Here is a 27,261-nt window from a genome sequence, read left to right as displayed (position 1 = left end):
CCCGTGGGGACACGGGGAGGTCACACCCCAGCACCCCGCCCTGGTGGGGTGCTCCTCTGTGCCTGGCCAGGGGGTCCCCAGGTGAGGGGTCCCTGTGGAGGACGGGGATGCTCCTGGGGGACCCCGTGTCCTGATCCTCCCCCCTTCCCGTGTGTGCCCAGGGCAGCAGGTGGAGGTGGGACAGGGGAGGGACAGGGAACAGCTCTGGGGACACCTCAATGGGGACCCGTCGGGTGCTGCTGGGCTGTCCCTGCACCCCAGAACTGTCCCAGTCATTCAGGACTGTCCCCCTGTCCCCCCCAGGGTTGTCCCTGCATCCCAGAACTGTCCCTGTCATTCAGGACTGCCCCCCAGGGCACCCCCAGAAGTGTCTCTGTACCCCCCGGGACTGTCCCCCTGTCCCTTACCCCAGGATCGTCCCTGACTGACCCTGTACCTCGTGATTGACCCCCCGCACCCCCAGCACTGTCCCTGCACCCCAGAACTCTCCCTGTCCCCCCAGGACTGTCCCTGAACTCCAGGACTGTGCCCCTGTCCTTGTCCCCCCAGGACAGTCTCCCGACCCCCCAGGACACTCCTGGGTGCCAGGCCTGTCCCCCCCCACCCCCTGGGACTGTCCCTGGCCCCAGACCCAGGAGTGGCATCACTGTCCCCCCTCCCCCGCACCCGTGACAGCCCCAGCTGGGCAGGTGAGGGGACAGGGTGTGGGGGGGTCCCCTCTATTCCGGCGACCCCCCTTTCTGCGGGGTCACAGCAGGACCCCGGGAAAGGGGACCACGGGGGAGCCCCGGTGCTCCAAGGGATAGGAAGGGATGACGGGGGTCCTGGGTGTTCCCGGGGGATGGACGGCGGGGGATCCGGGCTGGGGGTCCCCCATTGCTCCGGGGGGATGGAGCGAGGGGAGTGTCGCGGTCCGGGGGGGGGGGGGCGCCGGGAGCGCGCGGGGGCGGCGGGAGCGCGCGGCGCGCCCTCGCCCCGGGGCCGGGACCGGGGCTCGGGACCGCGAGGCGGAGCCCGGGAGCGGCGGGAGGCGGCGGCTCCGTCCCCGCAAACTTTCCCGGAGCGGCGGCGGCGGGGCCATGGGCCGCGGCCCGCGCTGAGCACCATGATCAGGGCCGGGGGCTGCCTCGGCGCGGGGCTCCTGCTGCTCGCCGCCCTCTGCCCCCCCGCCCCCGCCGAAGGTGGGTCCCACCGGGGGGCACCGGGAGGGCACCGGGGACTGGGGCGCGCACCGGGCCCGCGGGAGCGACCCCCGCGTAGGGAACTTTGCGCGAAGTTTTGCACCGGGACCCACCGGGACCGTGGGGCGGCAAACCGGGAGGGGGGACGGGGGGGGGCACGGGGGGCGTGACCGGGAGGGCACCAAGGGGGACGGCGGGGGTGGGACCGAGGGGGGAACTGCGGGGCGACCGAGGGGCACCGTGGGGAAACCGAGGGGGCAAGGGGGGTGGGACCGGGCAGCGGCGGGAGGGGATCGGGGGGGACACCGCGGGGTCCGGTGTGCCCGGGGGCTGCTGGGTTGGAAGGGACGGGACCGTCCCCTCTCCCGTCCCCTCTTGGTCCCCACTCGGTGCCCCGTCGGTCCCCCCCGTTCTCCCCGCCGCGGGCAGCGCGTCCCCGGTGTCCCCGCGCCGCGATCGCCCGCCGGGACTGGGGGCCGGACTGGTCCATACTGGGGGGCACTGGGCCGGAGGGGGCTGCCCTGCCCTTCCCAGGGCTCCGGTACCACCGGGGGAAGCGGGGACGGGGGGACACCAACTTTGCGGGGGTTCCCTGCCCGGCGGCCCCGGGAGGTTTCGGGGTGCGGGGCAGGCGCGGTGCCCCACGGAGCGGGTGGGTGGGTGGGTGGGTGCGTCGTCCCCGTCGCTCCCATCCACATTCTCGACGTGCCGCACCCAGCCCAGCCCCGGGGGAGCGAGGAGCCCGGACGGAGCCCCGACAGCCCCCCGGGCACTGGGATGGGGCTGGCAGGGACGGGGCCAGTGGGGGACGGGGCTGGTGGCCTCAAAGTGGACACCGGCAGCCCCAAAAGTTGAACCCCGCTGCCTCCGTGCAGCCCCGTGTTGGGGGGGGGGGCAGCTCCGTGCTGGGGGGCAGCTCCAGCACCAGGGCTTTGGGAAGCGAATGCTCGGTGGGGCTGAGCCGGTGTGGGGTGGTGGGACAGGGATGTGGGGGCACAGTGGGTGCTCTCCACCCCTGGCACCCCACAGCTCGCCCTGTTCAGAGGGTCTGTGCCAGGGGAGCTCCCAGCTGGGGACACACCGGTGCCCCCCATCGCTGGGGCTGGATCCGTGCCCAGCAGCCCCAGCTCGGGGCAGCCCCACAGGCACGTGGCCCGCAGGCTTTGCTGGACACCTGCGGGCACCCGGGGCCCTCGGCGGTGGCACTGCCCACCGGGACAGGATGGATCCCTCACTGCCCTTCCTAGGGAGCTGGGGGAGCCGGCAGGGCCGAATCCCAAGGCACAGAGCTGGGATCCCAGCAGGATTTGGCCCTGCCACTCACCCGTCCCACCTGCCCTTCGCCCCCGGGGGAGCCCCTGGCATCCTGTGCCCGCACCACGGGCAGACCTTGAGCTTTGGCCTCCCGCCACAACGGCACGTTCCCTGCCAGGGAACCAGCTGGTGGGGAGAGAGCTGCACCCCAAGTTCAGGGGGCTTCCCCCTCCCCGGCCGTGTTGTCCCTGGCTCAGACGCCTTGGAGAAGGCGGGTACCAGCCGGGTCCTGCGGCCACGAGGCCACTGCAGCAGCTGCTGCCACCGGGGACTGTCACTCAGCTCTGGGGCACCAGCAGCAGCCAGGGACGGGGACAGCGGACCCCTGGCTGACCCCCTGTGCCTCCGTGCCCCCCGTGCCAGGAGGGGAGTGCGGCAGGGCTGGCGGCACTGGGGCCTGGGGTGGTGGCAGGGTCAGTTCTGGGGTTGGTGGCAGGGTCGGTGTTGGAGCAGAGTTGGGGTCTGGCGGGGGGCTCTCCCAGGTGAGGTGTTGGGGTGCCGGGGGCCGCAGGCACGCCGGGGCTGGGCCGTGCCCGCCAGCCCTGCGTCACCACTGCTCCCCAAACACGCCCGACCTGAAAAGGCGGTTCCTGCCGGGAGCGGGCGGCGGGGGCCCTGTGCCACCCGCGCCCGTGACTCACCCGCCCGGGGCCTGGCACCCAGGGCGGGCTCCCGCGCCCCCCGCCCTGCCCCGGTGCCACGGGGACGGTGGCCCTGCCGGCAGCCCCCCCACAGTGCCCCCCACAATGGGCCCGACTGGGCTCGCAGCCGTCACCGCTCAACAATCGGGTCTTGTCTCGGCGTGGCCCCCCCGCCCGCGTGGGCAGAACATTCCTGCCCGCGGCCCCCGCTGCGGCCCCCGGCTCGGCACCGCGGGGATGGGGGTCCCCAAACCCAGCCCCCCGCAGCCCCCGGCGCCCACCGCGGGCACGGGGCCACGCGGGGACCCCGCTGTCCCTCGAGCGGGGCCGGTGCCAGAGCGGGAGAAGCTTCGCCGCGTGCCGGGGTGGGAGCCCGGGGGGAGCCACGATCCAGGAAGCCCATCGGAAGCTGTTGGGAGCAGCCCCGGAGATAAACGGCGGCCGCCGGATCCGCGGCGCTTCCTGCGGGGGCCGGGGCTCGGGGTCCCGCGGGGGCGGGGAGGGGTCGGGCTCGGAAGAGTCGGGCTCGGGGTCCTGCTGAGCTCCCGCTGTCCCCCCCCCAGTCTGCACCGGCACCGACATGAAGCTGTTGCGACCCTCCAGCCCCGAGAGCCACTACGAGACCCTGCGGCACCTCTACCAGGGCTGCCAGGTGGTGCAGGGCAACCTGGAGCTCACCTACCTGCCCCCCGACGCCGACACCGCCTTCCTCAAGGTGCGCAGCGGGAAAACACCGCGAGGAGGGCGGGGGAAGGGGGGAAAGATGGTGGTCTGAGCAGCCCCTCACCCGTGTCCCCCCACCCCAGGACATCAAGGAGGTGCAGGGGTACGTGCTGATCGCGGAGAACCAGGTGAGGGGGCTGGAGCTGCAGAGCCTGCGCATCATCCGCGGGACGCAGCTCTTCCAGGACCGCTACGCCCTGGCCGTGGTGGGCAACGCCGGCCCCGCCGGCACCCCAGGGCTGCTCCAGCTCGGCATGAGGCACCTCACAGGTGGGGATTCCCCCGGGACGGGCATGGGAGGGCTCGGGGGCGTGGGGCGCTGCTCCTGTTGCTGGGAGCTGCAGGGTCCTGCCTGGGGATGGGTGGTCCTGTGGGGTGGCAGGTCCTCATCCAGGACTGGGTGTCACTATCCAGGATTGGGTGCTCCCATGTAGAGTGGCAGGTCCCTGCCCAGGTCTGGGACTCCCCATGGGGCTGCAGGACCCCCCAATCCCCACGCTGACCCCCCTGCACCTTTCTTCCCCCCCCAGAGATCCTAAAGGGAGGGGTGCGCATCGAGAGGAACCCCCAGCTGTGCTTCCAGGAGACCATCCTGTGGAGCGACATCCTGCACCGGCACAACGAGTTCCGGGGCGAGATCCACGTGGAGAGCACCCGCAGCCGCAGCTGTGAGAGCCCCCACGGGCAGGGAGGAGGGGGCTGTGGGACCCAGGGAGGGGGTCTGGGGACTTCCAGCCCCCTCCACTCACGATTCCCCCCTCGCAGGTCCTGACTGCCGGGCGCTGTGCTCCGAGGGGCACTGCTGGGGTGAGGACCCACGGGACTGCCAGACCTGTGAGTGCAGAGCCCACAGTGGCTATGACCTCCCCTAGGGACCCCCAAAGCCCCACAGGCTCCTCCAAAATCTCTGGGAATCCCCTTTCCTTCCCTCCACATATCCTTCCTCCACAGATCCTTACTTCCCACCTAAATCTTGCCCTCAGTAGGCTGCCTGGTCCTTCACCTTGCAATCCCAAATCCCTGTCCCACTGACCCCTACTTGCCACCTAAGCCCTGGCCCCAGAGACCTTCTTTGCCCCCCCTAGATCCCTGCCCCATAAAACCCTAGAATTCCTACCCAGGGTGGCTCAGCTTACGCCCCAAATCCCTGTCCCATTGACCTTTACTTGGCACCCAAATCCCTGCCCCAGAGACCCCTAAAATCCCTGCCCTGGGGGATCCCCACGTGACCTCCCAAATCCCCACCACAGGAACCCCTCCCCTCCAGCCCCTCATCCTGGGGGCCCCCACGTGGCCTGGGGGAGGGGGTAACCATGGGGGTCCCTATGCCCAACATGTCCCTGTGTGCCCCCCACAGTGACCAACAGCATCTGCCACGGCTGCCCCCGGTGCAAGGGCACGAAGCCCACGGACTGTTGCCACGAGCAATGCGCCGCCGGCTGCACCGGCCCCAAGCACTCCGACTGCCTGGTGAGCAGGGGAGGGGGGCCCTGGGGGCCCTGGGGGGTGCAGGGGTCTCACACTGGCCATTCTCCCCCCTCCCAGGCATGCCTGAACTTCAACAGGAGCGGGATCTGCGAGCTGCACTGCCCCCCCCTCGTCATCTACAACTCGGACACCTTCGAGTCGATGCCCAACCCTGACGGGCGCTACACCTTCGGTGCCAGCTGTGTCACCCAGTGTCCCTGTGAGTGACACTCACAGGGGAGGGGGGGCCAGGGGGAGCCAGCACGGCCCTGACACCCCCCCTTCTGCCCCTCCCACCGACACCCCCCCTTCTGCCCCTCCCACCCCCAGACAACTACCTTGCCACGGAGGTGGGGTCCTGCACCCTCGTGTGCCCCCAGAACAGCCAGGAGGTCACGGTCAACAATGTCCAGAAGTGTGAGAAGTGCAGCAAACCCTGCCCGGAGGGTGAGCAGGGACTCCCGGGGGCTGGGGGGGCTCTAGGGACCCCAGGGGTGCTGGTGGGAACCCTCCAGGGACCTGTGGGGGCTTTGGGGACCCCAGAGGTGCAGGTGAGCAGCCCCCCGGTGAAGCTCTGGGGACCCCAGGGGTGTGTGGGGTGGCTCCGTGGCTGGCAGGACTGGAACAGTGAGTGTTCTGGGGAGATGGGGGTCCTGGCAGAGCCCCCCCAGCCCTGCTGTGCCCCCCCTCACCAGTGTGCTACGGGCTGGGAGTGGATTTCCTCAAGGGTGTCCGTGCCGTGAACGCCTCCAACATCCAGCACTTCTCTGGCTGCACCAAGATTTTTGGGAGCTTGGCCTTCCTACCCGAGACCTTCACTGGGTAAGCACCTCATCACCTCATCCCCCCTCTCTGAGCTCACTGGAACCCCTGCCAGGACCCCCCCAACCTCCCTCCTGTCCCTGCCAGGGACCCCAGCACCAACACACCACCCCTGGACCCCAAACTGCTGCGGATCTTCGAGAGCCTCGAGGAGCTGACGGGTGAGAACTGGGGGAGTGGGGAGTTGGGGAGGGGTCAGATCTGGGGGGGACACGGGGTGGTGACACCCAGCTCCCCTCAGGCTTCCTCTACATCGCTGCCTGGCCGCCTGAGATGGAGGACCTGGGAGTCTTCCAAAACCTGCGGGTCATCCGGGGCCGTGTCCTGCACAAGTGAGGGGGGACAGGGACATGGGGGGACATGGGGGGACATTGGGGGGCACGAGGGGACACATGGGGGGGGCACACAGGGGGATGCAGGGACATGGGGGGATGTGAGAGGATATGGGGTGGACACAGGGGGACACACAGGAGAGACACATAGTGGGGACAGAGGGGGGACAAAGGGAGAACACGGCGGGACACATAAGGGGGCTGAGGGGACATGGTGGGACGTGGGGCTAATGGGGGGACATGGAGGACACACATGGGAGGACGCAGGGGGGACATGACGGGACACACAAGGGGGACATGGGGACACATGGGGGGGACATGGGAACACACAGGGGGACATGGGCAACACACACAGGGACACAGGGTGACACGGGGTGACACAGGGTGACACGGGGTGACGGGGGTGACACGGGGGGCCGCGTGTCTGACCCGTGGGTGTCTCGGCAGCGGCGCCTACTCGCTGACGCTGCGGGACCTGGCGGTGCAGGCACTGGGGCTGCGGGCCCTGCAGGAGATCAGCAGTGGGATGGTGCTCGTCCACCACAACCCCCAGCTCTGCTTCCTCCAGAAGGTGCCCTGGGACAGCATCTTCCGCAACCCCCGCCAGCGCCTCTTCCAGACGCACAACAAGCCCCCCGAGCAGTGTGGTAAGCGGTGCCCAGGTGGTGGGGGGAGAGGGTGGACACCCCCCTCTCTCTGTGACAGACCCCCCCTGGTGCTGATGGACCCCCTGGTGCTGACGGTGCCCCCCCTGCAGAGAGCGAGGGGCTGGTTTGCTTCCACCTCTGCGCCCACGGGCACTGCTGGGGCCCCGGCCCCACCCAGTGCGTGGCCTGCGAGCGGTTCCTGCGTGGCCAGGAGTGCGTGGCCTCCTGCAACCTCCTGGATGGGTGAGTGGAGACCTCGGGAATGGCAAACAGAGCCCTCCCCGCCTAGGACCAGGTCCAGGACCCCATCCCTGCGCCTTCTCCCCGCAGAGCCGTCCGGGAACACGCCAACGGGACGCGGTGCCTGCCCTGCCACCCCGAGTGCCAGCCCCAGAACGGCACCGAGACCTGCTTCGGATCGGTGAGGGGAGGGAAAACACACAGCCAGGGGTGGGACAGGGGGTGTTCCCGGACCCCTGGGTGCCTCAACCCCCCCCCAAATTCCCGCAGGAGCCAGACCAGTGCGTGGCCTGTGCCCACTACAAGGACGCCCAGCAGTGCGTGCGGCGCTGCCCCAGCGGGGTCAAGGCCGACGCCTCCTTCGTGCCCGTCTGGAAATACCCGGACGAGGACGGGGTGTGCCAGCTCTGCCCCACCAACTGCACCCACTCGTGAGTCAAGGGGTCCCTGGCTGGGTGTGGGGGGGTCACAGCTCTCAGCAGGGGGGTGCTGACAGCGAGGTGCCACACGCTGTGTCCCCAGGTGCACCATCCGGGACGAGGACGGGTGTCCCGTGGACCAGAAGCCGAGGTAGGAGCGTGAATGAGCTGTCCCACCCTGACCCCCACCCCTCAGGGTGCTGGGGGTCCCCCATCACCCCATACCGCCCCCAATCCCCCCTCTGTCCCCCAGCCAGGTGACGTCCATCATCGCCGGCGTGGTGGGGGCTCTGCTGGTCATCGTCCTGCTCCTCATCACCGTCATCTGCGTCAAGCGCCGGCGGCAGCAGGAGCGCAAGCACACCATGAGGCGCCTGCTGCAGGAGACAGAGGTGGGACCTCCCTGGCGAGCAGGGGGGGACCCCCTCAGTGCCCAGGGGGTGCCAGGAGCCAGCCCCCCTCACTCCTGTGTGCCCCGCAGCTGGTGGAGCCGCTGACGCCCAGCGGGGCCCTCCCCAACCAAGCCCAGATGCGGATCCTCAAGGAGACCGAGCTCAAGAAAGTGAAAGTTTTGGGTTCTGGTGCTTTTGGCACTGTCTACAAGGTGAGGAGTGGGGGCCACTGAGGTGAGGTGGGACCCTCCCTGCTCCACACCCCCCTCACCTGTGTGTCCTTCCCTCAGGGCATCTGGATCCCCGACGGAGAGAGCGTGAAGATCCCGGTGGCCATCAAGGTCTTGCGGGAGAACACGTCACCCAAAGCCAACAAGGAGATCCTGGATGTGAGTGTGACAGCGGTGCCGGGGGCAAGGGGGGCCAGGAGCAGCCCCTTGCCCACCCTGACCCCCACCCTGATCCCCCCTGCCCACAGGAGGCCTATGTGATGGCAGGAGTGGGCAGCCCCTACGTGTCCCGTCTGCTGGGCATCTGCCTGACCTCCACGGTGCAGCTGGTGACGCAGCTGATGCCCTACGGCTGCCTCCTGGACTACGTGCGGGAGAACAAGGACCACATCGGCTCCCAGGACCTGCTCAACTGGTGTGTGCAGATCGCCAAGGTAGGACGGGGGCTCTGGGGGAACCGGGGTGGGGGTCCTGGGGCGGGCCAGGGACAGCCAGACATGTGCCACCCACAGGGGATGAGCTACCTGGAGGAGGTGAGGCTGGTGCACCGGGACTTGGCCGCTCGCAATGTTCTTGTCAAGAGCCCCAACCACGTCAAGATCACGGACTTCGGGCTGGCGCGGCTGCTCGACATCGACGAGACCGAGTACCACGCTGATGGGGGCAAGGTGGGGGCACAGGGATGGCGTGAGGGCACCGCGGTGCCCCCTCAGTGCCAGCCAGCCCCCAGCCCCAGCCCTGTTCACCTCCCCCTCCTCCCTGTGCCAGGTCCCCATCAAGTGGATGGCGCTGGAGTCCATCCTCCGCCGGCGCTTCACGCACCAGAGCGACGTCTGGAGCTACGGTACCTTGGGGTGTCCCCACCCCCGGGGGGGTGCAGGGGGGGTTCCCAGGGCACTGCTCACCCCCACCCCCACCCCTGCCCCCTCCAGGTGTCACCGTGTGGGAGCTGATGACGTTTGGGGCAAAGCCATATGATGGGATCCCCGCACGGGAGATCCCAGACCTGCTGGAGAAAGGGGAGCGGCTCCCGCAGCCGCCCATCTGCACCATCGACGTCTACATGATCATGGTGAAATGTACGGGCAGGGGACACAGGGGCACCATGGGGACACATGGTCATGGTGAAATGTACGGGAAGGAGACACGGGGACACCATGGGGACACATGGTCATGGTGAAATGTACAGGCAGGGGACACCATGGGGACACATGGTCATGGTGAAATGTACAGGCAGGGGACACCATGGGGACACCATAGGGACATGGGGACACCATGGGGACACATGGTCATAGTGAAATGTACGGGCAGGGGACACAGGGGCACCATGGGGACACATGATCATGGTGAAGTGTACGGGGAGGGGACACGGGGACACCATGGGGACACGGGGACACCATGGGGACACATGGTCATGGTGAAATGTATGGGCTGGGGACACCATGGGGACACATGGTCATGGTGAAATGTACAGGCAGGGGACGCAGGGAGGGGACATGGGGGCAGCACGGGGACACACGGTCACAAGGAGGGGACAGGGACATGGGGGCCCTGATGGTACATCCCGATGGTGCATCCCGACGGTGCCCTGCTCTCCAGGCTGGATGATCGACTCCGAGTGCCGGCCCAAGTTCCGGGAGCTGGTCACTGAGTTCTCCCGCATGGCCCGGGACCCCCAGCGCTTCGTGGTCATCCAGGTTTGTGGGTCCCTGGGGGTCCCCAAGGGTCCTGTCTCCCCTGCCAGCGCCCCAGGGTGGGCACTGACCGGCGTTTCCCCCCCCAGAATGACCTGGTGGGGCTGCCGGGCTCCATGGACAGCACCTTCTACCGGGCACTGCTGGAGGAGGAGGACATGGACGACCTGGTGGATGCTGAGGAGTACCTGGTGCCTCACCACGGCTTCTTCAGCGCCGACACCTCCACCACCTACCGCAGCCGCATCTCCTCCATGCGGGTACGGGGGTGGGCTGGGGGCAGGGAGGGACCCCCCGCTCCTGGCACAGCCGTGGGGTGACCCCACAGGACCGGGACAGTCCTCGGGGTGACTCCGTGTCCTCTCCCGCTCCCAGAGCACGGCAGAGTCTCCGGCCAAGGTGGAGGAGGGTGAGGGCTTGTCCTCCTTCCCCTTCCCCGCCCAGGGCCTGGTGGAGGGGCCGGAGAGCCCTGTGCCAGAGGTGCCAGAGGGGGATGGGGGGGTCAAGGTGGCCCTGCAGAGCCCCCCGGGGCGGGAGCCCGGCCCCCTGCCCCGGTACAGCGAGGATCCCACCGGGCTGGCAGCCGAGGACAGCGAGGACCCCGAGGGCTTCACCGCCACAGCCCCCCACAGCACCATGCCAGGTAGGGAGGGCACGATGGGACCCTCAGGTGGGTGGGGGGGTGTGTCTGCCTGTCCCATCCCCCTCAGGGGGGCCCTGACGTGTCTCTCGCCCCGCAGAGTACGTGAACCAGGCCGGGGAGCGTCCCCCCCGCGCGCCCCCGTCCCCGCCGGACAAGCCCAAGGGGCACCAGGGCAAGAACGGGCTCATCAAGGACCCCAAGGTCCCGTTCCCGGGGCCCTTCAGCCACGCCGTGGAGAACCCCGAGTACCTGGCACCGCCCCCCGGGCCCTTCAGCCAGGCCTTCGACAACCCCTACTACTGGAACCAGGACCCCCCCAAGGGCGGGGGGCCCGAGGGTGGTCCCAGCACGACGCCCACGGCCGAGAACCCCGAGTACCTGGGCCTGGCCGGGCCCGACGCCGCCGCCGTGTGAGAGACCCCCCCCCCCAACTTCTCCGAGGCAGCTCAGGGAGGGACGAGCCACGGCCACGGGGCTGGGCACTGTCCCCTCTGCCCCCCGGGGGTGGCCGCGGCCACGCAGGGCTGGGAGAGCCCAGGACGCTGAGGGACAGCAAGGTGTGGGGACAGAGGGGTCCCCCACGGTGACCCCCACGCCTGGGGGGTGCCCGGATGGTGCCCGGGGAAGGACAGACTGGCACCGTCACCCCACCCACTGCAGGGCTGTCCCCGTGTCTGTGCCACCACCGGGGACACACGGACTTGCACTGAGAGCAGCTGGACGCCGGGCATGTCCCGGCTCCCCTGGGATCCTTTGGAAGCCCCAGGATGTATATTTGAGGATTGTACATTGGTTGTTTTTTCTACTCCCCTTGTCTGTGTGGTTTCCTCCTCTCCATGGAACCCAGCCCTGTCTCCCGAGGACCAGAACGTCCCTTGCCTTCCCTTCCTCTCTACTCCCCTTGTCTGTTTGATTCCCCCTTTTCCATCAGATTCAGCTCCATCTCCTAAGAACCAGCATGTTCTTTTTCCTTTCCCTTTCCCCATCCCTATTTCCTTTCCCCATCCATTTCCTTTCCCTTCCCCTCCCACCACTTGCCTGAAGGGTAAAATTCCTCATCCCACTGATCCTGAGCAGGACACAGGACCTGTGTCCCAACCCCATTCCCAAGGGCCACAGAGGAGCCACATCCTCCATCCTTTATTCCACGTCCTCTATCCTTTATTCCACACACTCCTTTATTCCACATCCTCCATCCTTTATTCCACACGCTCCATCCTTTATTCCACACGCTCCATCCTTTATTCCACATGCTCCATCCTTTACTCCGCCCCGACCGTTGGGTTTATACACAGTATAGAATAAATAGGGGCCCCCCCCACCCTGAGGCCAAGGGCAGGGTCATTCCAGGCAGGAAGCAGGAGCCTGGGAATGGGGAGGGGAGAGGGACAAACACACCCGTGTCTGGGCTGGGGCTGCCATGGCCGGGAGGGCCCCTCTGCCCCCGCCTGGGTTAAACAGTGACAGAGCTGTTTAATCCTTAACCAACCCCAGGAAAGGCCCAGCCAGTGGATTTCCCTCTGGAATTCACCTCCTGGGAGCTGCAGAGACCCCCCTCACAGGGGGCCCTAAATTCCCAGGGGTTCGGGGAGGGGAGAGCCCCCCCACCCTGCTGGGGAGGCCACAGGAAAGGGGGTGCCCTGAGGGGCTGTGGGGTTTGGGGGACCCCCCGTGCCCCCCAGGGAGGTGCAGCTAACAGAGAAGGGGGGGGGGGAGGCAAAGGCAGGCGGGGGGACCCCCCAGGCCATCACCCCATGGCAGGGATGGGACAGAATGGCCTCCCAGTGACACCAGTGCCACAGCCCTGCCCTTCCCAGTGCCACAATGGGAGTCCCCAGGAGGCTCCCAAATTCCCCCAATGTCCCCGGACCCCCCCAGGCATGCAGGAATTTAACAAAGGCAGCGAGGGGTGACAGGGCGGCCCCGACATCCCTGGTCCTCCTTTGATGTCCCCAGGGCCCCCCTGGGGTCACAGGAATTTAACCCAGGCAGCGAGGGGCGGCGTGGGGGGACCCCGACGTCCCCGGGGGGCTACAGGATGGTGCAGGGGGGGCGGCTGTTGGTGATTTTCTCCAAGGGTTCCCCATTCCTGGCCCTCCGGATGGCCTCGATCAGCTGGGGAGACACGGGCAGGGTCACACTGGGGGGGTGCAGGAAGGCTGGGGGCACTGGGACACCCACATGGGGGTCACACAGGGACAAATCCCGGCCAGGGCTCGGCAGGAGCTGCAGGAACTGCCCCTCTCCCCCCTCCCACTGTATCCCAGCGGGATCTGGCAGGGTGGGAGGAACGGGAACAACTCCTGCCGGGATCGTGAGGGGGACCAAACAGGGACACCCCTGGGAGAACCCCATCATGGGGGGGCTCAGTGCAAACCAAACCACCCCTGGCTGACCCCAGGACTCCCAGGATGGGACCCCCAGAGCAACACTCACGTCCTTCTCGTAGGGAAACCCCCCGTTCTCCAGCTTGGAGAAGACGAGCTGCCCGTTGATCTCGATCTCGAAGGCACCTGAGGGAACACAGGGGGCCCAGCCCTGAGCTCTGCCCCCCCCAAACACCCCCACACCGTGCCCCCCACATCACCACCAGCACCCAGGGCATCCCCGGGGCCTCCTGCAGACCCCCAGACCCCAAACTCTGCACCCAAAACGACCCCGGGGAGGGGCAGCAACCACAGCACGACCCCCCGAGACTCACCGCGGGGTTTAACCCACCTCAGCCCCCCCGAACTCCCCATGAGGGCAGGTGTGACCCCCCACTGCGGTGCCCCCCAGGAGCCCCCCGGGGGCGCTGTGGGGCCTCACCGGTGCCCCCCAGGCGGGACTCGATCTCGATGTCCGGGTACTCCTCCCGCACGGCGCTCGCCAGCTCCTGGTACGTGGGCTCGAACCCACAGGGCTCGCTGGAGGTGGGGGGGAGTGCGTGAGGGGGGGTCCGAGGCACAACGTCCCTGTAACCCCCTGCTCCACCCTCCAGCCCCCCAAATCCCCCTCCTCAGCCGCAAACCCCCCTATAACCCCCTCCTCAGCCTCCCACTTCTCTCACCTCGTAGAGCCCCCCAACCACCCAAATCCTCCCCCTCAGCCCCCCGATCCCCCTCCTTAGCCCCCAAGCTCCCCTACAACCCCCTCCTCAGCCCAAATCCCCTATAACCCCCATCCGCCCCCCCAGCCCTCTATAACCCCTAACCGCCCAAATTCCTCCCCTAGCCCCCCAAACTCCCGCACACCTCCCTCCTTAGCCCCTCCTTCATCTCCCACGCCCCTTCGTGCCTTCACCCCCCCCCCAGTCCTCACCCTAGTTCCCCCTCCTTCGCCCCAGTACCATCGCCCCTCCCGGGCCCCCTACACCCCCGGGGGCCGGGGGATCCCCTGGAAGCCCGCGGTTCCCGCTGCCCCAGGCGGTGCTGGCTCTCACCAATACTCCACGACGATGCGGACCCGCCGTTCAGCGCCAGCACCGGCCTCTGCCCCGATCCCAGTCTCGTCCCCGTCCCCGCCGCTCATGGCCCCGCTCCCGCCGCGCCGCCGCTTCCGGGTTGCCGTCACGTGACGCGACCCCTTCCGGCCGCTCTGCGCCGCCGCCCCGCCTCGTCTTGTCTGCTCCGAGACCTCCGGAGGACCCGGAGTGACCCCGGTGACCCCCCGGGGAGGGGCCAAAAATGACCCTCAGTGACCCCCCACGGGGGACCCAAAGTGACTCCAGTGACCTCCCAGGAGGACTAAAAATGACCCGCAGTGATGCCCCAGTGTCACCTACACCCACCCCAGAGGGACCAAAAACGACCCCCAGTAACCTCCCCCGGGGGACCCAAAGTGACCCCAGTGACCTCCCAAGGGATAAAAAATTACCCCAGTGACTTCCCAAGGGGATCAAAACTGACCCCCAAGTGACCCCTGGGGGACCCGGAGTGACCCCAGTGTCACCCAAACCCACCGCAGGGGGACCCAAAATGATCCTTGGGGGACCCACACAGGGGCCTGAAATGAGCCCCCAGGAGCTCTCTGGTCCCACAGGGGTCCCCACTGCTCTGTGGAACCCCACCCTCCCCCCAGTACTCCCATGGGGGTCCTGTAGGGTCTTGTGCCCCCATCAGACCCTGAGGAGTCACCCATGGACCCACAGGACCCCCATATGGCCCTCAGCATCCCCCTGGGGACCCCCCAAATCTCCCCACAGCCCCCCTTCCATGGGGGGTCCCCACATCCCTCCTGCCACCTGCATGAGACCCCCACTAAAACCCCCCACCCCATGGAGTCCCTCCCACCTTTGCTGATGCCGTCGGACCCCCCACCCTTTGTGGGATCCTTCCAGCCCCCCCCCACTGGGGAGTCCCAGGGGAGCCCCGACCCAAACCCCACACCTTGGGGCCAGAGATCCCCATGGGTGTGGGCTGGGGCCCGTGGAACCCGCACCCCCAGGATATCCCCGGCATCCCTCTGTTCCCCCCACGGGCCCTGTGTCCCCCCCAGCTTTGGCTGCTCCAGGGGACACCCCAGTGCATTGTGGGAAACTCCCCATCCCCACCTCGGCGGGGTCGTCGCGGGTGGGTTTGGGGGGTCCAGCCTCCCGGGATCAGCACGGGGCCAGGCTGGGCACCCCCCCCCGGGTCCGGGGGAGCTGTGGGGGCCCCCCCGGGTGCGTTGGGGGCCGGGGCCGGGCAGCAGCCCCGGGGCGCGGTGATGTCAGGCGGGGGCGGGGGCAGGCGCAGGTAGATAAACCCGGGGAGAACAGGAATCCCCGGTCCGGCGGGAGGGTGGCGGGACGCAGCGGGCGCCTGCAGGTAGGAGCGGGGCCGTGCCGGGGGCTCCTGGGGCCGGGGGGGAGGCTGCTCAGCCCAGGGGGTCAGCCCCATCCCGCCGGGAACGACCCCGACCCCTCGTTGGGTCCCTGCCCCTTCCCTCCCTCCCACCTTCCTCCCGGCTCTTCCTCCTCCTCTGCCACCCCGGTGGCTTCCCCGCTGCCTCTGTGCCCCTGGGAGCCCCGTCCCCCCACCTGGGTACCCACTGGGACCCTCACCCACAGCTGGGGGGCTTGGGACCCTGTCCCCTTATTCTGGTGGCCCTGGGACCCCCTCCCTTAGCCCTGGTGGCCCTGGGACCTCTTCTCCTTATCCTGGTGGCCCTGGGATTCTATCCCTTATCCTGGTGACTCTGGAACTCTGACCCCTAATCCCGGGGGCCCTGGGACCCTTCCTGTAGCCTTGGTGGCCCCCAGACCCCACCCCACAGCCTCGACATCCACCTGCCCCCCAGTCCTGCTCACCCTGCGTTGTCCCTTCATGGTGGTGGCCCTGGTTGCCCTGCTCCATCATCCTGGTGGCCCCGTGGCCCAGCCCAGTGGTCCTGACCCCCTCCAGTCCCCCACCCCATAACCCCAGTGGGCCCTGTCCCCTTCCCCCTTAGCCCCAAGGCCCTGGGTCCCCCCGTTTGTCCCAGACCCCAGGGACAACCTGTGTGTCCCCCTGCCATGGTCACCACCCTGTCACAGCCCCGTCAGGGCCACCATGGTAAGGCTGGCCCCGGGGTGACCTGAGGCCATGGGGATGGGCTGGGTTGGTGGCAGGGCTGTGTCCCCATCCCAGGGCCCCTCGGGGCCCCCACCTGTCACATCCCCCTGTGTCCCTGCGCCACGTCCCACTGTGGACACCGTCACCCCACATTACCCCTGGCTGTCCCCATGTCCCCCCGGGGTCTGGCCAGGCAGGGGGACCCCAGCACAGCCAAGGCAGGGAGCGGGGATGGAGTGGAGGGTGCTGGTGGGACACTGGGATGGGGATGGGGACACTGTGGGGACAGGGATGGGATGGGATGGCATCGATCCTGCCCGGCCATGGACTTGGCCCCGGGAGCTGGCAGGAGGCGGGGATGGGCACAGGGAGGGGACAGAACGGGCTGGGCAGAGGCAGAGGGTGGATCATTAACCCGAGTCCCCACGGCCTCCTGGGACGTCCCCGCCGGGGCCGCAGCCACCGAGTGACACCGAGTGACACCGAGTGCCACCGAGTGCCACCGGCGCGGCCGCAGGTGCCATGTGTGTATTACGCGTGTGTTACGTGTGTGTTACGTGTGCCACGTGCTGGTCACTCCAGGGCCGGACCCGGAGCGTGGCCAGTGTCCGAGCCCCCCCAGCGCTGTGGCACTGGCACTGGCGGGACCGGGGGGGGGTGTCCCGGGGTTCCCCCGACGTGGGGGGCTGGCGGTGGTTCCCACGGCGGGCGCCAGCTCCCTCGCCCCCGGATGCCAGGGCGGTGAGGTGGAGCTGGGAGCGGCCGCCAGAACTGGTTTGGCCAGACCCGAGGAGGTGTCTGGGCTGAGCCGCCGCCGCGCTCCCGCTTCCTGCTCCCCACGGCGCCGGCACGGCTCAGCCTGGCACAGCCCGGCCTGGCAAAGCTTGGCCTGGCACTGCTCGGCCTGGCACAGCTCAGCCCAGCAAATCTCAGCCTGGCACAGCTCAGCCCAGCACGGCTCAGCTGGTGCCTCCCGGTGCCCACAGACCCTCAGTGCTGACCTGGGGGCACTGTGAGGGTCCCTTGAGGGATGTGGGAGATTCTCAGCTGTCTCGTGGTGGGTCGTGCTCAGCACCAGTGTCACACCCTGTCCCCAGCACCAGGACAGGTCTGGGGGGACAGGGACACCCCAACCCTTGGCAGCCACCTGGGGCTCAGCCAGCCCCCCTCGGGTAGGGGTCCTGTTTGTCTGGGTACCGTTAAAACACCCCCTGGGTGGGTGCCAGGGGTGAGATCCCCTCAGCAGCACCACGGCACTGGTGGCATGTGGCCCATGTGGAACCTGGCACAGCATCCCATGGGGGCTGTCCACACCTGGCCATGGATCCCAGACCTGGCCACGGATCCCCCAAACCTGCCACAGATCCCAGACCTGGCCACGGATCCCAGATCTGGCCAGGGACCCCCAAACCTGGCCACGGATCCCCCAGATCTGGCCACGGATCCCCCAAACCCGCCACAGATCCCAGACCTGGCCACGGATCCCAGATCTGGCCAGGGACCCCCAAACCTGGCCACGGATCCCCCAGACCTGGCCATGGATCCCAGACCTGGCCCTGGAGCCCCGGGCAGTGCCAGACCCACTCTCTCTCCACAGATAATGCCATGGAGGGGGGAGCTCAGCAGAGCAGCCTCCGGGAGCCCCCTGGGGCGGGCGGGGTGGAGCAGGAGGGGCTCCCCAGCGAGTGGGATGGGGGCGAGGGGCCGCCCGAGGTCAAGCGCTCCCAGCCCCTCTTCATCCACGGCAACAGGTGGGTGGGGGTCTGGAGGGGGCTCGGGGGGTGCAGGGGGGGCAGAGCTCAGCCCCCCCCTGTGCCCGCAGCCGGACCCCGCCCCAGGAGGAGCCGCGCGCGTCGTCGCTGCCCAGCATTCCCAACCCCTTCCCGGAGCTCTGCAGCCCCTCCAACTCGCCCATCCTCAGCAGCCCCGCCCTGGGGCAGGGATCCCCCCGCGAGGGCACCTCCCACGTGAGTTTGGGAAGGGGGGGCTGGGGAGGGGGGGCTCAGCCCTGGGACAGGGACCCTTCCCCCCGTGAGGGTACCTCCCGTGCGAGTTGAGGGGCTGAGGAGGGGGTTTCTTTGTCCTGGGACAGGGACCTGCCTGCAAAGCTCCCTCCCACAGAAGCCAGGGGGACAGGGGGCTGGGTAGAGGGGTGCCCTGGGACTCCACCCCTGTGAAGGCACCTTTCCACACGGGTCTGGGGAGATGGGGGGCTCAGCTCTGGGGACAGGGACCCCCCGACATGAGGGCACCTCCCACGTGAATCAGGGGTCTCATCCCTGGGGCAAGGACCACCTCCCACACAAGTTCAGGGAACAGGGGAGCGGGCAGGCTGGGGGGGGTCTCACCTTTGGTTCTGCGGGTCCCCCTCCCACGGGGGGGGCCCTGACGCCCCCGGTGATGCCGCAGGTGGTGAAGGTGTTCGGCGAGGACGGCGCCTGCCGGTCCCTGGAGGCCTCGGCGGGCACCACGGCCCGGCAGCTCTGCGAGACCCTGGTGCGCAGGACGCGGGCGATCCACGACCACAGCTGGGCCCTGGTGGAGCTGCACCCTCACCTGGCCCTGGGTGAGCCCTGAGGAGGGGGAGGCACACGGGGGATGGAGGGGCACGGCCAGGGCTCCCCGCTGACCCCCTGTGCCCCCCCAGAGCGGTGCCTGGAGGACCACGAGGCCGTGGTGGAGGTGCAGAGCTCCTGGGCCGCCGGCGCCGAGAGCCGCTTCGTGTTCCGCAAGAACTTCGCCAAGTACGAGCTCTTCAAGAGCAACGTGGTACGTGGGCCTGAAGGGACGGGGGTGACCCCCACCCCAGCACCCCACGGGGCTCTGCTGACCCCCTCTGTGCCCCCAGCAGTTGCTGTTCCCCGAGGTGATGGTGTCCAGCTGCCTGGAGGCCAACAAGAGCATGGCACACTCCGAGCTCATCCAGGTACGGGGCACTGAGGGACTGAGGTGCCCCGGGGGTCCCGCCGTGCCCTGGGGACCCCGCCGTGCCCCTCAGTCCCCGTGTCCCCCCAGAACTTCCTCAACTCCGGGAGCTGCCCTGAGGTCCAGGGGTTCCTGCAGCTGCGGGAGCCCGGGCGCAAGGTCTGGAAGCGCTTCCACTTCTCCCTGCGCCGCTCGGGGCTCTACTACTCCACCAAGGGCACCTCCAAGGTGAGGTCACGAGGGTCTTTGGGGTGGGGGGAGCACAGCCAGGGGCTGCAGCCTGATGCCCCCCACCCCCCCAGGACCCCCGGCACCTCCAGTACTTCGCTGACCTCACCGAGTCCAACATTTACTACGTGACCCAGGGCAAGAAGCTCTACGGGACCCCCACCGAGTTCGGCTTCTGCATCAAGGTGGGGATGTCCCTGCATGGCTGGGGGGTCCTTCCCTGTGCCTCCCCCTGTCAGGGGGTCTCTGTGCCCTCCCCCCTCACAGGGCCACCCGGGGCTGCCCCGTGACGGCTCCGGCCTCTCCCCCAGCCCCACAAGGTGCGGGGCGGCGTGAAGGGCCTGAAGCTGCTCTGCAGCGAGGACGAGCAGAGCCGGAGCTGCTGGATGGCGGCGTTTCGGCTCTTCAAGGTGAGCCCCGGCGGGGTGGGACCGGCCCTGTGCCAGAGGGAGATGGGGGGAAGCTGATGGGGGTGGCTGGAATGGTGCCAGAGGGATGCTGGGGGATTTCTCGAGGGTTACTGGGGAAATACTGAGGTGATGCTGGGAAGATGCTGCGGGATGCTGGAGGGGATATGGAGGGATTCTAAAGGGATGCTGGGGGCTCATCCCCATCCCGGTGCTGGAAGAGATTCAGGGTGGGTGTCCCTGTCCCCATGTGGGGTGGACACAGAGGTCCCCATCCCCACACTGGGTGGCTGTGGAGGTCCCTGTCCCCACCCTGCAGTGGGACAGAGGCCCCACGGACCCCCCCAGCTGACAGGACCTTCCCCCCCCAGTACGGGATGCAGCTCTACCGCAACTACCAGCAAGCGCAGGCGCGGCTGAGCCAACCCCCCTGGATCGGCCCCACGCCCCTGGTGAGTGCCCCCCGCCCTCCGTGGGCCCTGGCCCGTGGGGACTCCCCCGGTGACCCCCCATTCCCGCACAGAGAAGCGTCTCTGACAACGCCCTGGTGGCCATGGACTTCTCGGGGTGCACGGGCCGGGTGATCGAGAACCCCAGCGAGGTGCTGACGGCGGCCCTGGAGGAGGCACAGGCCTGGAGGGTGAGTTGGGGTGCCGGGGGGGGGCAAGGGAAGGGCCCCCCTGAGCCCACCCTAACGCCCACCCCTTGCTCTGCACGGCCAGAAGAAGACGACGCACCGGTACAGCCTGCCCGCCGCCTGCCACAGCTCCCCGCTCAGCGCCGGTGAGATTGGGGGCTGCCCCTGGACGGAGGGGGGGGTCCCTGCCCCTGGTGGGGGGTCCCCCCCGAGCCTGACGCCCCTGTCCCCACAGCCATCCACCGCACCCAGCCCTGGTTCCACGGGCGCATCTCCCGCGAGGACACCCAGCAGCTCATCGGCCGCCAGGGCCTGGTGGACGGGTACGGGACCCCAGGAGGGGAGGGAGGGGTCCCTGGGGCTCGGGGGGTGACATGGGACAGCAGGGGGGCACAGGAGCCCAAGAGTTACAGGCCCTGGGGCCCACGGGGGGATGCAGGATGCCCGTAGGGGTGGGGGAGACTTGCTGGGGGAGTGGGGGATCCCAGGGAAGGTGGGACTCCCCATGGGTTTGGGAGTCGGGAGTTTGGGGTTCCCAGAGTTCCCAGGGGGTACTGGGCCCCCAGAGTTCGTGGAAGGTATGTGGGACCCCATGGGTGACACAGAGGGGACAGAGGGGCCTGGGGCCGGCAGTGACCCCCCTCTTGGGCCTTGCAGCGTCTTCCTGGTGCGGGAGAGCCAACGGAACCCCAAGGGCTTCGTGCTGTCCCTGTGCCACCTGCAGCGCATCAAACACTACCTCATCCTGCCCGTGAGTGGGGGGCTCCAGGGGGGGCTGGGGGAGGACAGGGGGGACGGGGGGGGGGGCTGATCTGTGGGGTCCTGACCCCGCCGCCCCCCAGCAGAGCGAGGAGGAGGGTCGGCTCTACTTCACCATGGACGACGGGCAGACGCGCTTCGCCGACCTCATCCAGCTCGTGGAGTTCCACCAGATCAACCGGGGCATCCTGCCCTGCAAACTGCGCCACTACTGCACCTGCGTGGCCCTCTGAGCCCTGGGGCACTGCACGCCCTGGCACAGCCCGGCACTGCCGGCACGGCTTGGCACAGCCTCGCTGCCGATATGGTACAGCTTGGCACAGCCCGGCACCGCCGGCAGGGAATGGATCGGTACAGCCTGGCACCACTGGGATGGTTTGGCACAGCCTGGCACTGCCAGTATGGCATGGCTTGGCACAGACCAGCACCACCAGCAGGGTTTGGCACAGCTGGGCACCACTGACACAGCACAGCTCAGCACAGCCTGGCACTGCAGGTGTGGTACGGCACAGCCCAGCACCACCAGCATGGCAGAGCTCAGCACAGCCCAGCACAGCCCAGCACCACCAGGATGGTCTGGCACAGCCTGGCACCACTGACATGGCACAGCTCGGCTTGCCAGGACCCCTCACACTCAAGCACTTTGTCCTCCCCCCTCTGCAGCAGCAGCAGCCCCCAGTGTCCCCGTGGGGGCCTGGCACTCCTCGCCCCCACACCAGGGGCGTTTTGGGGTCCCCAGGAGCGGGGTCCTGGGGTGGGGGGGCAAGGGGGGCACCCACCACCGTGTCCCCCACGTCCCCACAAGGCCAGTTGAAAACTGGGACGTGTTTTATACCAGTGACAATAAAGGTTATTTTTGCAGAGCTCCTGCCTCGTCCCCTCCAAAGGCACAGCTGGGGGGGTCCCCACAGCCCCCCGCTGGCAGTGGCACACGGCTGGCAGTGTCCCCATGTCCTGCCGTGTCCCCACGGTGCCCCAGGTCCTGCACAAAGGCCCCTCTGTGTGCCCGGGGCACCACGTGTGGCTCAGCCACGCGGCCGCCCGCAAATCCCCGGGGAGCGGGGGGGGGGGGAGGCGGATTATCCAAGGGGGGATTAAGGGCCCGGATTTGGGGAGGGGGGGGGCCAGGGCCGGGGCAGCTGCTATAAAGGCGGGGGGGCTGGGATGTGGGCCACAGGCCGTGCCATGGCTCCCAAGACGGTGCTGATCACCGGCTGCTCCTCGGGCATCGGGCTGGCCCTGGCCGTGCGGCTGGCGCGGGACAAGCAGCGCCGCTTCCAAGGTGAGCGGGGCAGAGGAGGGACCCCCCCGGCCCCCGGGGGGACCCCGCGCGGGGCTGAGCCACCCGTGCCCCCCCCCCCAGTGATCGCCACCATGAGGAACGTGGGCCGGAGCGCGGCGCTGGCGGCGGCGGCGGGGCCGGCACTGGGCCGGACGCTGGAGATCAAACAGCTGGACGTGTGCGACGAGGGCTCCATCCGCGCCTGCCTCGACAGCATCCCCGGGCGCCACGTGGATGTCCTGGGTGAGCCCCGGCACCCCCCTCCTGTCCTGGCCGTGGGGAGCCCTGGGCTGGGAACCTCAGTGACGGGGACACCCCGCGGTGGGGACACCCTCTGTGCTGGGGGCTGTCCCTGCCAAGCGTGTCCCAGGCTGGGGACACTTTGTGCCCCCAGTGCTGGAGGGGCACAACAGGGACACCTCATGCACCGGAGACCCCTTGACCCCATGAACCAGGCACCCTCTGTGCCAGGGACATTCCACGTACCAGGGAGCCTCCAAACCCAGGAAATCCCATACTGGGGACCCTCTGAGCACAGGGGGACCCTCTGTGCCAGGGACCTGACCACACACACCAGGGACCCCCTGCGATAGGGACCCCCTGTGCTGGGGACACCCTGTGCACCAGGGACCCTTCACTGCCAGGACATCCCATGCTGGGGACCCTCTGAGCGCCGGGGACCCTCCATGCCCAGGGTGTGGGATCCCCCCGCCTGGGGTCTGCCCCCACTGATGCCCCATGCCCTCAGTCAGCAACGCCGGGGTGGGCATGGTGGGCCCGCTGGAGAGCCAGAGCCTGGCGGCCATGCAGAGCCTCATGGACACCAACTTCTTCGGCCTCGTCCGCCTCGTCAAGGAGGTGCTGCCGGACATGAAGCGGCGCCGCGGGGGCCACATCGTGGTCATCAGCAGCATCATGGGCCTGCAGGGTACGGGGGCACGGGGCACCCTGGGGGGGCCAGCCCCACCCTCAGCCCTGACCGGGACCCCCCAACCCAACCAGGCATCGTCTTCAACGACATCTACTCGGCCTCCAAGTTCGCGGTGGAGGGTTTCTGCGAGAGCCTGGTGGTGCAGGCGCTGCGCTTCAACGTGGCGTGAGTGTGGGACTGGGGGGGTCTGCAGCCCCCTGGGACGGGGGTTTGGGGGGGCCCAGTGCCCAGCACCCCCTCCCCGGGCAGGATCAGCCTGGTGGAGCCGGGGCCGGTGGTGACGGAGTTCGAGACGAAGCTGTACGAGGAGGCCGAACGCGCCGACTACTCCCGGACGGACCCCGAGACAGCCAAAATCTTCACCGACCTCTACCTGAGGAACTCCAGGGACGTGTTCGCCAGCCTGGGCCAGACCCCCGAGGACATCGCTGAGGTGATGGGTGGGAGGGGGCTGGGCCGGGAAGTATTAATTAGCCCTAATGAGGAACAGCAATGGCCAGTTGAAAACAGGATGGATCCTGCCTGGACAGCTCCATCCTGATGGGGCTGAGCCTGGCTGGGAGTGGGAATGGGAGTGGTGAGGAATGGGGACGGGGATAGGGATGAGGGTGGGGATGGGATGAGGTGGGATGGGATGGGAATGGGGATGGGATGGATGGGGATAGGACGGGAGGGAACTGAGGATGGAGATGGGATGGAAATGGAATGGGGATGGGAAGAGACAGAGATGGGGAGGATGGGATGGGGATGGGGTGGGATGGGATAGAGATAGGAATAGAATGGGAAGGCGATGGGGATAGGATGGGAATGGGATGGGCTTGGGGATAGGATGGGAATGGGAAGAAGAAGGGATAGGAATGGGGATGGAGATGCAGAGGAATGGGATGCAGACAGGGCTGAAAGGGGACGGGGGTGGAATGGTGGTGGTGGCAGAAATGGGCTGGGGCTGAGGAGGGGCTGGGGGGACAGGGAGGGGACAGTGCCGTGCCCCCGTGCAGCACACCCTGCAGGTGATCGAGGCAGCCCGGCCGCCGTTCCGGCACCAGACGAACGTGGCGTACACGCCCATGGCCGCGCTCAAACACGCCGACCCCAGCGGCGCCCTGGTCACCGACGCCTTCTACAAGCTGGTGTTCAAGTACGACGCGGTGCTGCGCTTCGGGCTCCGCGCCATCCGCCTGCTCCGCTGGAAGTCACGGAAGGTCAAGGCGGGCGTGCGGCTCCTGGGCTTCAAATAGCCCCCGAGAACAGCCCCGGGCAGCGCCCACTCCACCCCCGGGAGGGCGGCTCGGGGGCGGGGGGCTCGGGGGCGGGACCCCGCGCGAGGTTTCTATCCCGCCCCCGGCCCGAAATAGCGCCCGCGGCCGCCGCCGCATTAAACCTGAAGTGGGAGCGGTGTTTGTAACCAGCGCCGGGTGAGCAACGCGGAGCGGCTTCCTCCGGGAGAGCGGCGGCCGTGACGGGGCTGGGAAGAGCCTCCCCCTCCCTGGGGCACCCGGCCCCCTGCACCCGAGGGCGTGTGGCCCCCAGGGGACCTGCCCCGGCCACCCCCGGCTGCCAGAGGCGGTGTCCTCCTTCCTGAGTCCTCCTTCCCCCGGACAGTGCTGGGGGGTCGGGAATGTCCCACGGGAGGGGGGGGTCCTGAGTCATCCCCCCTCCAGCACTGAGCCCCACGGCCCTGGGGCAGCACAGGGGGTGCAAGAGGTGGCAGGGGGGGAGCAGGGTGAGAGGGGAGTTCAGAAGGGGCACGGGGGGGTGCAAAGGGAACCTGGGCGAAGTGGAGATGGGGTGCATGGCAAAGGCTGGGAACAGGGAACCCCAGCACCCCACGCTGCCCCCGGGGGGCTCCCCTCCGGCTCAGGGGGGGCGATGGCAGGGCTGGTGTGCCCCGGGTGGTGGTGCGTGGGCGCCTGGCGTGACAGCCCCGGGAGGAGAGCACAGGGGGAAGAGCACAGGGGGAAACCGCAGGAGGCCCGGCACGAACCAACCCCGCGGGGCCGCTGCTCACAAACCTGCCCGGCCCCTCCCCCGGCGCAGCCCCCCGGGGCCCTGCCGGGACCCCCGGCCCCACGTGCGAGGGCTGGGTGGCGGCTGCAGCTCCGTGTGCCTCGCACGTGGCTTCTCTGGGGCCCCGCCGGCTCCAGGGACCTCGGGGACAGGATGGGGGCGGGGGTGTGTGTGGGGGGAGAGGAAATATTTTTGCATTATCCCCCCTTCTCGCACGAGTTAATGGCAAAGCGGCGGTGGGACCGCGGCCCCGGGGCCATGGCAGCACCTGTGGGACGTGCAGGAGTGACATCAAAGCGGTGACAGAGTCGCTGCCTCTCCCCCCGCTGCGGTTTCTGCAGATTTGACTAACTTTCTCCACTCCGGGGGGCAGGACGGGGGGGAGGGGATGGGGGGGCTGTGCCCGGCGCCGGGGAGCAACAAGGGGGGGCCCCTGGCTGCGGCTCAGCCCCCCCGAGCACAGAGGCACAGCTGTGGGAAACGGGGCTGAGGGAGGACAGGACCCTCTCCCCAGACACCCCCGGTGCCCAGGGAAGCAGCAATGGGGCTGGTACTGGGGGCACTGGGGGGAGCAGGATGAGCCGCAGCTCTCCCTGCGGGCGGGGGGCAGCAGGGTCTGGGGGGGCAGCCTGTGATGGCCTCAGCCCCAATCACAGCCCCCCTCACGGGGGTCCCGGGCAGATCGAGGGGAGAACAGGGAGCTGCTGGTGGTGGGGGTATCCCCAATCTGTGAGGGGCACCTGGGTCATGCCTGAGGCTGAGGAGCATCACCTCCCGCCTGGAGCACCCGCCGTGGCCGTGGAGCAGCGGTCCGAGCCCAGGACCACCCTCCATCCCCATCCCACCACCGCCGCAGCCCCACGGGAGCCGCGCTGGAGCGGCCGGAGCCGGGCGGGTCGGAAGCAGATTCTTCTGAAAAACAATTGTCTGCTGGGACTTTCCTGCCCCCGGGGTGTGACAGTCGCCAGCCGCTCCCCGTGTCCCCGATTCCCCGAGGATTTCGCTGCCAGGTGCCGGCTCGCTGCCATGCAAATGTGGCGCCAGATATAACCCGGCCGGAGGGGACGGAGGGGACGGCTCGGGAGCTCCCCGGGGGCTTCACTTCTCTCCCGGCGCAGCGAGGGGGGCACCAGGCGTGACATGAACCCGCTGGCCCCGTCGTGGTGCCCCGGTGACAGTCATGGCCCTGCCCTTGTGTTGCTCCCGCGTGTCCCGGCGGGACCCCCGGGGCTGCAGAGAATCCCCCGTGGCGGTGCCAGCGCTGGGGACACTTCCAAGGCTGTCACTCAGCACAGAGGTGGCTCTGCTGGCCCCGTGCCCCCCGGATTTGGGAACCCGGCCCACGCGGAGGGTGGGAAAACGCCGGCGGGGCCCGTGACTCAGGGCACGGCTGGGGACGGGGACACGGGGGAGGTGCCGTCGCTGACTCAGACCTCCCTCGCCCGCTGTCCCCTCCCGGCTCCGCCGGGGTTTGGGAGCTCGGCCGCTCCCCGCGGGGGAGCAGGAGCCGGCCGGGATGCTCCAAGGATGCGGCGCAGCACCCGGAAGAGTTTTATGGGATTTTTTTGGGCGTTAGGAAGCGTGTTTCGACACGACGGCGGGGGAAACCAGTTCCTCTGTGCTCTGTCACGATTACAGCTATCAGCAGATAAGGATCGCTCTGTCACAACACCAACTGAAGGTTTCTGTAAGCCTTGAAAGGGGGTTGGTTCCAGGCAGCAGAGGGATGAGGGAGTTTGGATCAGGGAAAAGCCGGGATGGGAAGACGCCGTGAGACTGAGCCCCCGGGGGCTGTCGGGGCTGACACTGTCGCACCCAGCGCTGGCA

General features: G+C 68.7%; 4 protein-coding genes across 5 annotated transcripts; 3 read left to right on the top strand and 1 right to left on the bottom strand.

The window, feature by feature from the left end:
• The first annotated feature begins 1,086 nt into the window (after positions 1-1,086).
• Positions 1,087-11,698, top strand: ERBB2 (erb-b2 receptor tyrosine kinase 2). 2 transcript variants are annotated; one of them, XM_032711073.1, is made up of 27 exons: positions 1,087-1,181; positions 3,700-3,851; positions 3,943-4,129; positions 4,390-4,527; positions 4,625-4,693; positions 5,217-5,329; positions 5,405-5,546; positions 5,657-5,773; positions 6,022-6,142; positions 6,230-6,309; positions 6,390-6,480; positions 6,928-7,127; positions 7,238-7,370; positions 7,458-7,548; positions 7,638-7,798; positions 7,890-7,937; positions 8,040-8,178; positions 8,268-8,390; positions 8,469-8,567; positions 8,657-8,842; positions 8,921-9,076; positions 9,177-9,252; positions 9,341-9,487; positions 10,008-10,105; positions 10,192-10,362; positions 10,478-10,745; positions 10,843-11,698. In XM_032711073.1, the coding sequence occupies exons 1-27, from the start codon at positions 1,106-1,108 to the stop codon at positions 11,157-11,159; spliced, it is 3,699 nt and encodes a 1,232-aa protein (XP_032566964.1). In that variant the 5' UTR covers positions 1,087-1,105; the 3' UTR covers positions 11,160-11,698. The 2 variants fall into 2 exon arrangements, with proteins under 2 accessions (XP_032566964.1, XP_032566963.1); XM_032711072.1 differs by having other exon boundaries at positions 6,022-6,148; positions 6,236-6,309.
• A 221-nt stretch (positions 11,699-11,919) lies between these two features.
• Positions 11,920-18,640, bottom strand: MIEN1 (migration and invasion enhancer 1). Its single transcript, XM_032711087.1, has 5 exons — positions 18,607-18,640; positions 14,167-14,360; positions 13,554-13,651; positions 13,182-13,258; positions 11,920-12,860 (listed from the first exon to the last, which is right to left on the bottom strand). The coding sequence occupies exons 2-5, from the start codon at positions 14,253-14,255 to the stop codon at positions 12,777-12,779; spliced, it is 348 nt and encodes a 115-aa protein (XP_032566978.1). The 5' UTR covers positions 14,256-14,360; positions 18,607-18,640; the 3' UTR covers positions 11,920-12,776.
• GRB7 (growth factor receptor bound protein 7) lies at positions 15,132-21,678 on the top strand. Its single transcript, XM_032711053.1, has 16 exons — positions 15,132-15,135; positions 15,484-15,528; positions 17,853-18,009; positions 18,081-18,225; positions 18,668-18,824; positions 18,906-19,027; positions 19,107-19,184; positions 19,274-19,411; positions 19,486-19,596; positions 19,723-19,821; positions 20,190-20,270; positions 20,342-20,458; positions 20,541-20,601; positions 20,691-20,778; positions 21,113-21,206; positions 21,301-21,678. The coding sequence occupies exons 1-16, from the start codon at positions 15,132-15,134 to the stop codon at positions 21,445-21,447; spliced, it is 1,644 nt and encodes a 547-aa protein (XP_032566944.1). The 3' UTR covers positions 21,448-21,678.
• Positions 21,679-22,399: 721 nt separating this feature from the next.
• On the top strand, positions 22,400-24,665 carry RDH8 (retinol dehydrogenase 8). Its single transcript, XM_032711084.1, has 6 exons — positions 22,400-22,496; positions 22,578-22,739; positions 23,245-23,424; positions 23,499-23,592; positions 23,677-23,860; positions 24,426-24,665. The coding sequence occupies exons 1-6, from the start codon at positions 22,400-22,402 to the stop codon at positions 24,663-24,665; spliced, it is 957 nt and encodes a 318-aa protein (XP_032566975.1).
• Positions 24,666-27,261: the final 2,596 nt, after the last annotated feature.

Source organism: Chiroxiphia lanceolata, chromosome 26 (assembly GCF_009829145.1).
Source record: "Chiroxiphia lanceolata isolate bChiLan1 chromosome 26, bChiLan1.pri, whole genome shotgun sequence".
Taxonomy (NCBI): Eukaryota; Metazoa; Chordata; class Aves; order Passeriformes; family Pipridae; genus Chiroxiphia; species Chiroxiphia lanceolata.
Note: the sequence above shows the minus strand (reverse complement) of the source record. Positions and strands in the feature narration are given on the sequence as shown.

Bases quoted from the DNA above. Each gene is read 5' to 3' on its own strand.
- ERBB2 (XM_032711073.1), top strand. From the start codon at position 1,106: ATGATCAGGGCCGGGGGCTGCCTCGGCGCGGGGCTCCTGCTGCTCGCC. The intron at 1,182-3,699 runs GTGGGTCCCACC...TCCCCCCCCCAG, and splicing joins CCCCCCCGCCCCCGCCGAAG to TCTGCACCGGCACCGACATG. The intron at 5,774-6,021 runs GTGAGCAGGGAC...CCCCCTCACCAG, and splicing joins CAGCAAACCCTGCCCGGAGG to TGTGCTACGGGCTGGGAGTG.
- MIEN1 (XM_032711087.1), bottom strand. From the start codon at position 14,255: ATGAGCGGCGGGGACGGGGACGAGACTGGGATCGGGGCAGAGGCCGGT. The intron at 13,652-14,166 runs GTGAGAGCCAGC...CCCCACCTCCAG, and splicing joins CGCATCGTCGTGGAGTATTG to CGAGCCCTGTGGGTTCGAGC. The intron at 12,861-13,181 runs GTGAGTGTTGCT...GTGTCTCCCCAG, and splicing joins GGTTTCCCTACGAGAAGGAC to CTGATCGAGGCCATCCGGAG.
- GRB7 (XM_032711053.1), top strand. The intron at 19,822-20,189 runs GTGAGCCCCGGC...TTCCCCCCCCAG, and splicing joins CGGCGTTTCGGCTCTTCAAG to TACGGGATGCAGCTCTACCG. The intron at 20,271-20,341 runs GTGAGTGCCCCC...ATTCCCGCACAG, and splicing joins GGATCGGCCCCACGCCCCTG to AGAAGCGTCTCTGACAACGC.
- RDH8 (XM_032711084.1), top strand. From the start codon at position 22,400: ATGGCTCCCAAGACGGTGCTGATCACCGGCTGCTCCTCGGGCATCGGG. The intron at 22,497-22,577 runs GTGAGCGGGGCA...CCCCCCCCCCAG, and splicing joins CAAGCAGCGCCGCTTCCAAG to TGATCGCCACCATGAGGAAC. The intron at 23,861-24,425 runs GTGATGGGTGGG...GCCCCCGTGCAG, and splicing joins CCCCCGAGGACATCGCTGAG to CACACCCTGCAGGTGATCGA.